This window comes from Benincasa hispida, chromosome 5 (assembly GCF_027475165.1).
Source record: "Benincasa hispida cultivar pf3 chromosome 5, pf3_genome.v1.1, whole genome shotgun sequence".
Taxonomy (NCBI): domain Eukaryota; kingdom Viridiplantae; phylum Streptophyta; class Magnoliopsida; order Cucurbitales; family Cucurbitaceae; genus Benincasa; species Benincasa hispida.
Window position 1 is genome coordinate 63,453,086 of NC_143482.1, and position 13,334 is coordinate 63,466,419.

Genomic DNA, 13,334 nt, shown 5'->3' on the forward strand with positions numbered 1-13,334 from the left:
TTTATTCACCTACATATGTGAAAAGTTACTTTAATCTTAATAATATCTTTCCCAATAAGAACTAAATCGTTATAAATTGTAAAATACATGAATTAAGTTGTTACATATTAAAGTTTGACTAAAATTGTTACTAATTTGAAAATACAAGAACTAAATTATTACTAACTGATTTAAAGTTGAAGTACTAAATTATTACAATCGTGAATGTTTAGGGACCCTTGTATTTTTAACCTACTAATAACAATATCCATATATTAATTTGGAAGTAAAAACAAATTCGTTATTATTCTAAATAATTTTTATAAACTTTTTAACTCACAAATATTTGTTGACAATCAATCAATATTTCATCAATATATACGTAAAATTGAATCTCGATATTTCATTGATCGAGGGAAGAGAAACAAAATTGGGTCATTTTTAATCAGCCTGATAATTTTATGGATGCATTAATATACACTTGTTGAGATGTAAAACTGTAAACTTTACCTATTTTGTCATGTACACTGTTTTTTCAAAATTTCTTCGGACAACAGTGAATGAAGAAGCTGTTGCAACCGGCCAGCACCGGGGCCTGGTGTGACCACCGAATCGTTTCCACGCACAGAGCACGGGTCAGCACCGCCTTCCGAGCTCCCAACACACCATGCCCCCGGTGAAAATCTGCTTGTTCTGCCAAGCAGTTCTTTATCTATCTTGTCCAAGACTGGATCATCCTTGGCAAACTTTCGAGCAAATGGGGCATTGCTATTGACCATTTTATCAAAATCCTTCATCGTCAAAGAGAGTGGATGCTGCTTTGGAGGATTGTCCCAAGCAATGTAATGGAGGTCATGGCTTACTGCTGTGTGGCGAAATTCATCATTGTTGCAGATTACCGTGTGAAAATAGCCCTCAGGCGATGAGAGAAAATTCGTGTAGTACATGAGGATTGTTCTTGGGAGATTATCCCATCCCCATATGCAATACTCGACGAATGATCGTGTCAGCATTACCCATGCCGAACCTACAAATATAATATACGAAACTGAGTTCTAAGAACTAAAAGTTCAGATATTTGAAAGGACTCCAATTAAAGCTACTGAAGAGAAGGACAATCCAAAATACTTGTCCAAACCAACATCGAAAACTCCTTCCCAAAGGCAGCACACAGGGGAAAGACTTTGATTAATTAGCTAAGCAAACAAGCTCCTTAAAAATGCTAATGGTTGGTTACACATGGGGGAATTGCTTGAAGTTTACGGTCAAATGATTCTAGGGAGGCCAACTAATCTATTTAGTACCAAGTTTTGTTTGTTAATGATAATATAACATAGTTAGTTCAACTTAAGTTTACAGATGAACCGAAAAACATTACCTTCTAAATACGAAAAAAGACAACCTTGTTTACCATACATCAGAGAACAAATGCACCAACATTCAGATAGTACATGAAAGAAATAGAATACATACTAACCTGTAAACAACTTGAAGGCTGTTGGAAGTGAGCGTCGTTGAGTCGTCCAAGCAAGTTCCGATTTTTTGGATAAGTAAAGTCCTGGATCGATGATGATCGGTTTCCCTCGGTGACTCCTGAAATGATAGATAGATGTTGGTTATCATAGCATTACAACACTTATAATTACTAGATCAGAACAAAACTCCAAGGCATTAACTATTACATACAATTTCCACCCCGCAATCTGCGAATGCTCGATAAAATTGAAATTTCTAGTCAAGTTGGAGAACACATGAAGCAAATCTGCACATTTGAAGAGAATTTAATCACATGGAAATATATTCATCTTCATTCATAGGAACTGGAAAAGATGAAATGATCATAAAGTATTGAACAAGTGCACTAACCATCTTGTGTCATCAATGGATAATCTGAAGCACTTAAATTTATAAACCAGTCCCAATCCAGACTCTCCCTCAACAAAATAGATATCGCTTGAAGCGTGCAAGCAATCATCGTAGGGCCTTTATAAGTAACCAAATTGGATTGAGCCATTACACGCACATTCTCTACCTCATTGAATGTTGAATCAGCCTTAACTAGATTCGTCAGCTCCAGTCTTTCGCGGGGCGGAGCCTCGAGATCCATGTGCAGAACATATTGATTTCTTGGGTGATATACAGCCTGCAAGGTCCTCATCATTCTACGACTATCGCCTTTTGTACCCGAAATTAGATAGGCTAATCTTGGAGGTTCCATTTTCATAATACCACTTGTTTCTTCCAATGAACTTCTTAATTCAGGCTCAATGAAATACCCACTTGAATCCTCCTCTTTTGTAAACGAGATAGCATCAAATGGCAATTGCTCATCGCTTTGTGAAGGAATAAACAGCCCAAAAGTGGCTGTTAGAAGCAGGGTAACTGAAATGAGCAGACTAGCAAAGAATGGAACAATCCATTTTCTATCACTGAACATCCTTCCTGCATGAGAATTCATGTTCTTCCTCATCCATGAGGGATTTAAAAAGCCACCCATATTCGCTTTACGCCCAATCATTCCGAATAATGCTCTTAACCACAGATTGATAACTCACAAAAATACTATTTCTATCACTCACTGCTCTGCCAAATCCTCCAATGCTGTAATTAAAGCGACCGACAACAAATTGGCCAGAATCCCCACTAGCCTTATGTAAGAAGAAGAGGAAAGAATGAAAATCATTCGAAGTATATTCTAATATTGCTCAGAAACAATCAAGACAAGCTCAAAAGTGAAACCCATTTCATATAAACAGCGATCTACCACAAACCGACAGGGCAAATTAAAGAGAAGTAACTCAGAGACTGAAATGGGTGAAGAAGAAAACGGCAAGCATTAAATACAATCAAGTTGAAACGCCAAATTAATCAAAAAGAACAAATAACAGCTAGATTTCCTCAAACAAACTCAGATCTAAAACGATTGAAGTAAAGTACAGAGCAAGTGGCAAGGAAACGCTCAGACGGTGAGCTTCACAGAGCTCATAAGAGAAGAGAAGAAAAAGAAACCCAATAGTTGGGAAATCAGAAAGGGGAGAAACAGAGAGAATCCTTACTGGGTATTTAAAGAATGAATCAGAAACGGCAAAAAGAAAGAGAGAGAGGTGAATCAAATGGGGTTGAAGAAACTGAAAAGCGAAGAATTTTGGGATGGTTATTGTGTGGAATCGATGGGTCAGGAACAGTAGGTGATCGGCCAAAGGAAGAAAGGGAAAGGTAGGGCAAGAGAAAAGAGAGTGAAAATGGAGAAGAAAAGAGCTGACCGTACAGAAATGGCCGATTGAGTGGATTTGGTTTTGCTTCAAATGTTGGCAAAACAGAAAAAGTAATAAATAAATAAATAAATAATAAATAAAGAACACACGGTTTAATCAATTTGTTCTATGAAAAAGAAGAGCAATTTAATTTTTGGTGCCAATACAATACTCGATGATATTATTTGTTTTATCTTTGTTTTACTTCCCCACGCTACCCTCTGGCGCGTTTAGTTCACTCACTAATAAACCAACTTATAAATTTGTAATGTTTAAATGGTTGTTTAAATTTTTTATAAAATTAAAAAAAAAAAACATTATTCTTTTCGTCCCTCAACTTGTATACAATTGATAATTTTGGTATTTAAATTTAGTATTTAACAATTTAATATATATCTTTTAATTTAAGACAATTTTTAAATATAAAAAAATGAGTCAATTTATTTATAAATATATCAAAATGTCATTTATTCATTAGTGATAAATATTCATAGACATTTAGTGATATTTTGCTATATTTGAAAATATTTTCAACAATTTTATCATTTAAAAGAATAATCCTAAATTTTATAATCATCTAATCGCTTTGTATTTCATCATAACGGTCCATTTGCATATTGTAATAAGTTATGTTTTTTTAATAAATTTGTTTTTGATTAATTTTTTAAACTCCATTGGTAAGAAACTCCATTGAATCTTAACAATACTTTTTTATGAAAGGATACTTAATTGCAACAAATTTTAAAGTAGAATGACTGAATTGTACCTACTACAATAGTTTAGTAACTTATTACAAAATTGAAAGTTACCACTTACAAGAAGATTAAAAATATATATATATTTTTTAACTAGATAGCTTAAATGTGATTTCGGTTATGAGCTTTCAAGATTATTTTATTTTAATTCATGATAATATTTATACTTTCGAGATTATTTCGTTTTGGTTTATGAAAATTGATTTTTATCTTAATCTATAAAGTTTTTAAGATTATTTTAATTTGAAAAGGTAAAAAAAAAAAAAAAAGTATATCTTGATCTTTGGCTTTTAGGACATATTTAGAATATCGACTTTCTAATGTTTTAAAAAATATTTTAAGCACTTAAAAAGATATTCTAAATACTTTATTAGTTTGCTTTAGAAAAATTGTTAATATATTTGTCAATGTGATCATAGCTCAATGTTCAAGATTTATATTAGTTTTTTTTTTTAAAAAAAAAAATCTTAGAACGTTTTTCTCATAGTTGGAGATTTCACCCAACTAGAAGTAGTGTCTAAGTTTGTGTATTTATTGTGGCAAACTAAGCATATGTGTGTTGGAACCCTATATAGGTTGGTTGTTGTGAAATGTGAATATTTGGTCAGTGGATATTAAATGACAAAAACTACATTTAAGAAAAAAATATTGTTTCCTTAAGGAACTTCACTAGACATTTTAAAAATTGAATTACCAAAATATTTAAAATTTAGGGAGAATAAACTTGGGAAGGACAAACTTCTGGAACAAATTATTTATCTAAATAATTTGAGGGTTGAAATTAAAATTTTGGTCCTTGATATGCTGATAAGAAGGATTATTTATACTAAAATGAATTTAGCTTAATGGTAATTAACATCATTTTTCTTTCTAAAGATTTGAAGTTTGATTTCCTATACTATGATTGTATATGAAAAAAAAAATTATTTATATAAAAAGTTAAATAGTTATCAAGCATGACTAAAATTATTAAATTCGTATTTAATTGCAAAAGTAAATTGACACGTACGAAAACAAAATGACGTATATATATAAACATTTAATTTCAATTTTCCATTTACGGTACCGTACCATTTTTTTTCTTTTTTTGTATTCAAGGAAATTGAAAAAGCTATTTCACGCGCTTAACAGAAATTGAATTTTATTGGTATCCCAAAAATATTTTTTTTAAGACACCGAATTTCAGGTGCACCGGAAAAACACAACTTTTTTTTTTTTTTTTGAGACAGGAAAAACATAAACATTAATTGAAGCATTTGTTTTTCCTCCATTTTTAATTGATTTATTTATTGAAATACATATTTAGAGGGGTGTCGGCCGCAGCTCCTAAAGTATTTTCGTTTTAAATTATTCTAATTTTTATTATTCATTAAAATAAGAGGCAGCGACAAATATAGACATTAGACTCAAATTATTAGTAGATATAATATAATATAAAAAGATTATAAATATGTTCAAATTTAAATAGTCTATTAGTGATAGACCATATTATTGGTAGGAGTCTAATATCACGAGTAAGAGTCTATCAACGATAGAAGTCTATCGCTGATAGACTTGTCTATATTTGTAAATTTTTTTTAACTGATGTTATACACTTATTTATTATTTTTAAAAATATTACAAATTGCAATTACCCTTAAAACAACTATTTTTTCCCCTTATGTCCTTACTCTAATGAAATATATTGTTAGCTGATATAGATTTAAATCGAAAAATTTCACAAAAAGACCCAAAATCCAAAAAAATTTCTACCAATGGCCTCTTCCTAAAAACTTTTCTACCACTAATCTTTTGCCCATGCAAAATTCCAAAATTACCCCCAGTTTTTAAAAATTCTCAAACCGCACCACATTTCTTCTTCCTTCAACGATTTCTTCAGCCCTCCATCCAATGTGCATTCAATACATTACCAACATTCCACCAAAACATTTATTCCCAACTAATATTCTTCCAATAGCATTGAAGAGAATGGAAGGTCACTCTCAGTATTCACTTTCTGTCGAACTCCCCACGAAATTCTCTCATTGTTCTTTCGTAAGAGTTTCAGTCCAACATCTTCGTTGATCGCTTTTTGTGAAACCCGGATCTCAATTTCCCTACCTAAGCATGTAATTAAGGAAATTAACTAAGTATAAGTCAAATCCTATGTTGAAGAAAGGAAAATTTCTAAGTGTTTGAGTAAGTTTGTCTAGTAGCTTTAAGTTGAGCCTTAATTAGTAAAAATTTGGCTAAGTATGAAGTCAAAAAGGAACCATGTGTTTGGTGTTTGTGTAATGATCCAACTCCTTAGGACTCGAGCTAGGCCGTTACTATACACATGCATGCATAGAATTTGAAATGATACATTTTCATAGCGAAATAAATGCTAAATAAATAAAGTCAAATAAAATATTTTCATTAAAACTAAATAAAAGTCAAATAACAAGGTACCCATAAATCATAATTAGAAATTTAATGAGTCTAAAAAACTGTAAAAGTTTAGAAACGAATACTAATCAGTAAGTTTCAAACATGAAGACTGAAAGTGGAAAAACATTAAAGAAATCTAAATATCCTGAGCGGAAGCATAAAACTGGTCTCAGTGGCTCGATCACAGATTTCGTTTGTCACTCGCCAGTGCGTCTCTACTCTTACCTGAAACATAAACATGAGAAAGGGTGAGTATAAAAATCCTCAGTAAGTAACTCCACTACTAAGGTCAAGCTAGACATCTATGTCCTCTAGATGTCTACCTCTGGTAGAATTATAAACTGCTCTAGTCCTCTTAGGACACATACATACATGAAAAAAAACTTGTTCCTATCCTACTATAGTTAGGTATGCCCACTACCTCTAGTAAGTCCCGTAGGACTCACAACCTTTGGTGAATCCAGAAGGAAACACAATCTCTTACATACACATGGTTATGCATACACCTCTTTCGTATACACATAACCCACTTATTGTGTACCTCTTTCGTACACATGATTAAGTATACACATAATCCACTGAGTGTGTACCTCTTTCATACACCTAGTTATGTATACACCTCTTTCGTATACACATAACCCACTGAATGTGTACCTCTTTTGTACACCTTAGATCCTCTCTATGAATGTAGGGATGCATGCCTCTTTCGTACGCATGGTTATGTATATACCTCTTTTGTATACACATAACCCACTGAGCGTGCACCTCTTACGTACACACCAGTACCCTCTAGGTATGTATCACTTTCATACACACTAGCTCTAGTACATTTCTTTCATGTACTAACTCATGTAAACAATCGAACATTTGAAATTTCATAATACATCATGTAGCCTACACACTTTCATAATAAATCACATAAATATGTACATCAACAAATGCTCCAACTTTCACTTAGCTTTAAGACATTCCAGTAGTAGTGTCGTTTAACTCATAATTTAGGGTCATGCTCAGTCATACTTTTAATGTCTCATAAAATTCTAAATCATGCTCATACATTAAAATGCTTCAGACATAGTGCCACATACTCATATATCTTTTCTAAACAATCCATTAAATTTCAAAACAGTCAAAATTATCCTTGTAGCTAGTCTTGAAATCCTCAAAATAAAATCATAAATTTATCGTCCGGCACAAAGGCGGTTCCAGTAGTAAGATTACTTACCTCGAGTCGATACTCCACAGATAAAAAGTAGACCACCAAACTATAACGACAATCCAAAGTAGCGGCCCTACAACAAAACAACTCTCAAATTTCAATTGAAGCCACAATTGTAAGACTTCAAGTCCAAATCCAAACTATAAGAACTTACTCAAAGAATGACGGCGCCTTCTTTGACTTCCTAACTCCTTGATGACTTAAGCTTGAAACAAAATCCAGCAAAGGCGAGTCATAACACTGAAACACAATATTAATGGCCAAGGGAACGAAACGAACCGACAGAACCTTACCCAACAGATTTGATGAATACCAAGACGGACCTGACGCGGCAGGGTGACGACAACCGACAATAAAGCGACTGGGGTGGCAGACGCGGCTTGAAGCGATGCTCGCGTACGGTCGGCACTAGGCGAATGATAGAAGAGACCGACCGGACGAGCGACGTGCGGAGGAGATCGACTGGACGAGCTGGAGAAGTTGGGCGAGCGGCTTTCGGAGAACGCAGCAGACGAAGATGCCTGCAGATCTGGTATCTCGGCTCTCAGCGGAAAAGAACGGATGCTACTCTGACCGGTTGGCACGCTGAGGAGACTTCGAATCGCCGACTATTCGTCGACGTTGGGTTCGACGAAAAATGGCGTTGGGCATCGACGACTAGGGTTTTCTCAAGGGAGGGAGGGGCGCGATGAGGTTGAAGAAGAAGGGTTTAATTTTGTTTTTATAAAAAAAAAATTAATAATAATAATAATAAAACTAAAAAACTAAAAAAGAAATAAAATAAACTTTATTTTTTTCCTTTCCTTATTCCACTTACAAAATTACTGAAATTACACATGAACTCCAAAATTCCAAAAATACCCTCCACTAACAAAATTACTGAAATTACATTAATACTAAAGAAAAAAATACGAGATGCTACAGTTAGGAAACATTAACGCATGAGGCTCTAATGAAACTAAGTTTGTAGAGGTTATAAGAAATTAAGCATTGAAGCCAAGGAAAACTATGCGTTGAGCTTGAGAGGTTTGGACGCATGTTGGCCAAGCGTTGGCAAGAGGTGCTGCCCAAAGGTTACTCATGTGTTCGGATGATAAGAAGTTGCATGAGCGAGAGCGGGAGGGTTAGACAATGAGAGCAAGGCGATAGGCATTGAGATTGGGCATGCGACAGAATCAGGTGTACGCAAGCGTGGGCGCTGTGTAGCCACATGCGACGCTAAACAATGCGCTAGTCGATGGCACTACACGATAGGCGATGCGCTACACGATGGGCGTTGCACGATAGACGCAGATGTTAGACGATGGCACTACACGATAAGCGGACGCGCTACACGATGAGCGACAACGAGAGCTACACGATGAGTGACAACGAGATCGTTAATAGTGAGAAATTACTAAACAATGAAGCTATGCGATGGGGCATAAGTACTATCGATAGGCGCAGGTGCTATGGATGGGCTATGCGTTAGGCAATGAGCGACAGCAAGAGGCCTGGATGATGAGTGACAATGAGAGATTACTAGACGATGAGCTAGGTGATGAGCGGAAGAGTTACACGATGAACTAGAAGATAAGCCAAGCTAGTGTGGACGCGTAGTGAAGTGTTTATGCATTGATGAGGCTTGCAGTATATAAGACTTATGAGGTTAGTTTGCATTGGCCTTGAGCAAGCGACTAAGGACGTTGGCAAGAAACAAGAACATGTCAGCGTTAGTCATAATTTGACCTAATTTGACCCAAGGGTTGGTATGCGTTGATGATGTGCTATGTGCTAAGGACATCTGAGGGCATATGGGTGCATAGGACAAGGCTAAAGCAAGCGGTATGCGTTGGAAGATTATAGTCCTAATTGAACGCATGTGCCAAGTGTAAGCCATGCGAGAGAAAAAAGGTATGTGGCCAAGAAAGGACTTGTGATGCCTTGAGGGTTGGTATGGCATAAGTGATGTGTTGATAAGAGAACTATAGGCTGAGAAGGGCTAAAGCCATATGACCAAGTTAAGGGGTGTATGCGTTGATGAAGTAGAACTTGGAGGACAAGTCAGAAGTACTAGTTCATCCAGACATGTGGCGAACTAGGGAAGTCGAAGATCTCATGCAATTGAGGTGGACGGCCGAGAAGGCATGGAAGGAGGGACTTGTGCGTTGGCTAAGGGAAAGGAAGACACTTCAGTGTCATTGTGGCAAGGAGTTGCGTTGGCAACAAGAAGAGGAGGACACCTGGACATGCAGCCAAGTAGGAGGTGTCGAGCTTGGAGGGACTTTGGACGCCTATAAATAGGGCCAAGGACTTATCTTCAGATCATAACTTGAATTCTCTTCAAATGCCATTAGGAAGAGTATATGAGGCTGATTGGGAGGAAGCTATGCATTAATCAAGGAGGGCATGCGTTGGTAGCAAGACCATGCATTGGGCAAGTGGTTCTAAGAGGAAGAGATGTTGTGGGACAGTGAGACCATGAAGTAGTATCAACTTGGGACGAGGAGTTCTCCCAGACTACTGGTGTGTTTTGAGTGATTCTAAAGCCCTTGAAATCTCTGAGAGTCTAGTTTTCAAAGAAGGGCTTCCAAAGAAGAAGCTCAAAGGAAACAGGTTGGAAAGTGAGGAAAAGACAGAAGGGTCGAGCTCTCGTGTAAGTTTGGCCTAGTCTTGATGATTTGAATATTTCGGAAAAACCACAAGAAGTTTTGAGCTAAGATTTTAAGGTAAACTTCCTGAGATGTTTTAGAATATATTTGTAGAAGGAAGTGTCTCAAAATAAGGCTTGAAATAATGAGTAATCTAAGAGTGAAGTTGAATTTGGAATTTAGGGTTAAAAAGGGAACCTGAGAAAACCTAAGGAACTTTGGAGAGGAAAGTTCCTAACCAACCAAATTGAGTGGTTATTCTATTGCTTGTATGATTGACTTCTATATATTTATGTATGATTATATATATATATATATATATATATATATATATAGGTTGTATTTGAAATATTGGCATGATCGGAAAATGTGTTTTGTCTAGATTTGATTGTTGTTGTGTTGTTGTCATAATGCATGTGTCATTGTGTTGGAAATGGGATTTATACCCGAGATACTGTTAGCATGCCTTGTGGACGCTTGGCTGAGATTGTGAAGGCACCTAACTAGGATTGTCAACGTACCCAAGCATGTCTTGCAGCAATTATCGATATATTCGGCGAATTGTGGGATTGTGTCCACATTAGTCATCCGGGTTATTTGCGGAGAATACTTGGGGAAAATACCTTAGCATGCTAGGGCTATCCAACTGACAGGCTGGGGAAGTTACATTTTGTTATGTGATTATTATTTGATTGTGGAATTATTTTCCCAAAAATAAATTTCTAAAATCAAAGTTATGTGTTTGTATAAAACCACCACTCACTGAGCTTTGTAGCTCACATTTTACATGTTTTATTTCTTTCCCTCCCTCCCAGGTAGTGGAGGTTGAGGAGTTCCAGGGTGCTGCTAAGGTCAAGATCTACCACACTACGGTCACACTTCCAATTTTTAGAGTTGTTGATATAAACTTTATAATTAAGCCTGAGAGTTGTGTAAATGTTATACTGTTTGTAATAAAATGAGTTAGTCATACAATTGTTGATTACATCTTTGGCTTAAAGTTTACTGAGTGTAGTAAGGTAGAGATGGGCAGTAGATATCACAAAAGAGTGGTATCTTCCGTCCTCACGCCTCCCCTCAGGCTCAAGAGGCATGCTCGGGGCAGGGTGTGACACTTTCATCGTCAAATTCAGAAATGGAGAGAATGTAAGTGATATTCTACGATTTTTTGTCCCATATCGCTTTTATAATAAGTTTCGTTTAGCATTAAATGAACTATCATATAGTAATATATACATAATCGTTCATTACAATATAAACGATCGTTCATAAATTACAATACGATCATATAGTAAATTATAAACAATCAAGTAGTAATTTATACATGATCGTTTAGTAAATTATAAACGATCATGTAGTAATATATACACAAGCATTCATTACAATATAAACGATCGTTCATAAATTACTAGACGATCGTGTATAAATTAGTAGACGATTGTATAGTAAATTATAAACGATCGTGTAGTAATTTATACACGATCGTTTAATAAATTATAAACGATCGTGTAGTAATTTATCAACAATCGTATAGTAAATTATAAACGATCATGTAAACATTTATAAATGATTGCATAGTAATGTGTAAACGATCGTTCACTTATCAATGATTTATTCCATTGTAGATCAATAAAGCTACTTCGCATCTTTGTACTATTTGGTGGGGATTGGGATGAGTCCGAAAGAAATTATATTGGTGGTAATATGAAAGGTCTGAAAGTCAGAAATGATATAACAGTCAGTGAATTAGTGAGTATGATGTACCAATGACTGAATACCGATCTGGATATGTTTGATATACACATCAAATGTTGCTACAATTTATTGGTCCCGACTCCCCTTAGAAGGTAGTGATGCATCCCAGATACCGTCATTTGTATCAGTTACACCTTGCAAAGTCATGGAGTACACATGGACAACATGTACCGGCATTGCAATCCAACCGATCAACCCATTTCAATCAGTCAAAATTGTGGGCTTGAAACCATTCCGACATGCAATATTCATATCATGTCTTCACTTGATGATCATATTGAACCATATAACTTGGGGGATGATCGAAGTGAAGCTTAGTTTGGTCAGAATAGTGAACCCAGATGTATTTCACAATTCGATACTGAACATGAATATGGACAATCTTCAGGACTACAAACTTCACCAACACCTAACATCCATGTTCCAACCTCACCTGCTCCCGTCCCACAAGTTGTGATGCCTTTGGTTCTAATGCATTCCACCGTTTCAACCGAACCATTTGTTGATATACCCAGACCATCAGAAGGCCCATCGTATGACGACCTCATCACAATATCTCGTGACTGTCTGAATGATGAGGATATAAAGGTTGGTCAAATTTTCTTTTCAAAATATAATTTGTCAGTTAAATTATCGATACTTATAATAAGAAAGAACTTTTACTACCGTGTAAAAAAAGTCAACAAAGAGCTTACTAACTATCCGATGTTTGGTGAAAGAATGCAAGTGGAGGGTCCATGCAAAAAAAATGAAAGAAAGTGTTTCCTTCAAAGTGACGAAATATCCCAACGAACATACATGTTCTCTTGAAATGAGAATTGATAATCATTGAAAAGCAAAAAGTTGGATTTTTGGACACTTAATCAAGTCCAAATACGAACAAGTTGGTCGAACCTACTGCCCAAGGGATATAATTGAGGACATCCAACGAGATTATGAAGTGAACATAAGTTACGGACGGACTTATCACGCTAGAGAGTATGGATTGGTTCGTATGAGAGTACGGATTGGTGTTTACATGCGGGTCTACCTTAATCCATTAATTTAAATTTTTAGGTCAATCAATGATTTAAAATATATTAATATATATTATTCCTTTGTTTAGATTGGCGAGCTTCTATAATGAACATACTTACATCTAGTGTACGACGAACTTATATAGACAAGACTTTGAATTCCTTTTTCAACTGTTACTTTTGTTTTGTTTGATGATTTTTAGTTTCGAAAAAAATTATTAATATTTATATCATGTGATTGTGATAATGATACATGCACAAAAAGGTCGAAGTTTCAATGGATAAAGATGAAAATTTTTGTTTTATTATCTTAAACT

General features: G+C 35.4%; 1 protein-coding gene and 1 long non-coding RNA gene across 2 annotated transcripts; both read right to left on the bottom strand.

Annotated features, from left to right (window-relative positions):
• Positions 1-358: 358 nt before the first annotated feature.
• LOC120078294 (Core-2/I-branching beta-1,6-N-acetylglucosaminyltransferase family protein) lies at positions 359-3,292 on the bottom strand. Its single transcript, XM_039032529.2, has 5 exons — positions 3,036-3,292; positions 1,846-2,627; positions 1,666-1,741; positions 1,457-1,572; positions 359-1,006 (listed from the first exon to the last, which is right to left on the bottom strand). The coding sequence occupies exons 2-5, from the start codon at positions 2,495-2,497 to the stop codon at positions 498-500; spliced, it is 1,353 nt and encodes a 450-aa protein (XP_038888457.1). The 5' UTR covers positions 2,498-2,627; positions 3,036-3,292; the 3' UTR covers positions 359-497.
• Positions 3,293-6,362: 3,070 nt separating this feature from the next.
• On the bottom strand, positions 6,363-8,325 carry LOC120078275 (uncharacterized). The gene is made up of 4 exons (XR_005481974.2): positions 7,910-8,325; positions 7,771-7,821; positions 7,623-7,689; positions 6,363-6,622 (listed from the first exon to the last, which is right to left on the bottom strand). It is a non-coding gene; the product is annotated as an uncharacterized LOC120078275 (long non-coding RNA).
• Between the last annotated feature and the right edge of the window lie 5,009 nt (positions 8,326-13,334).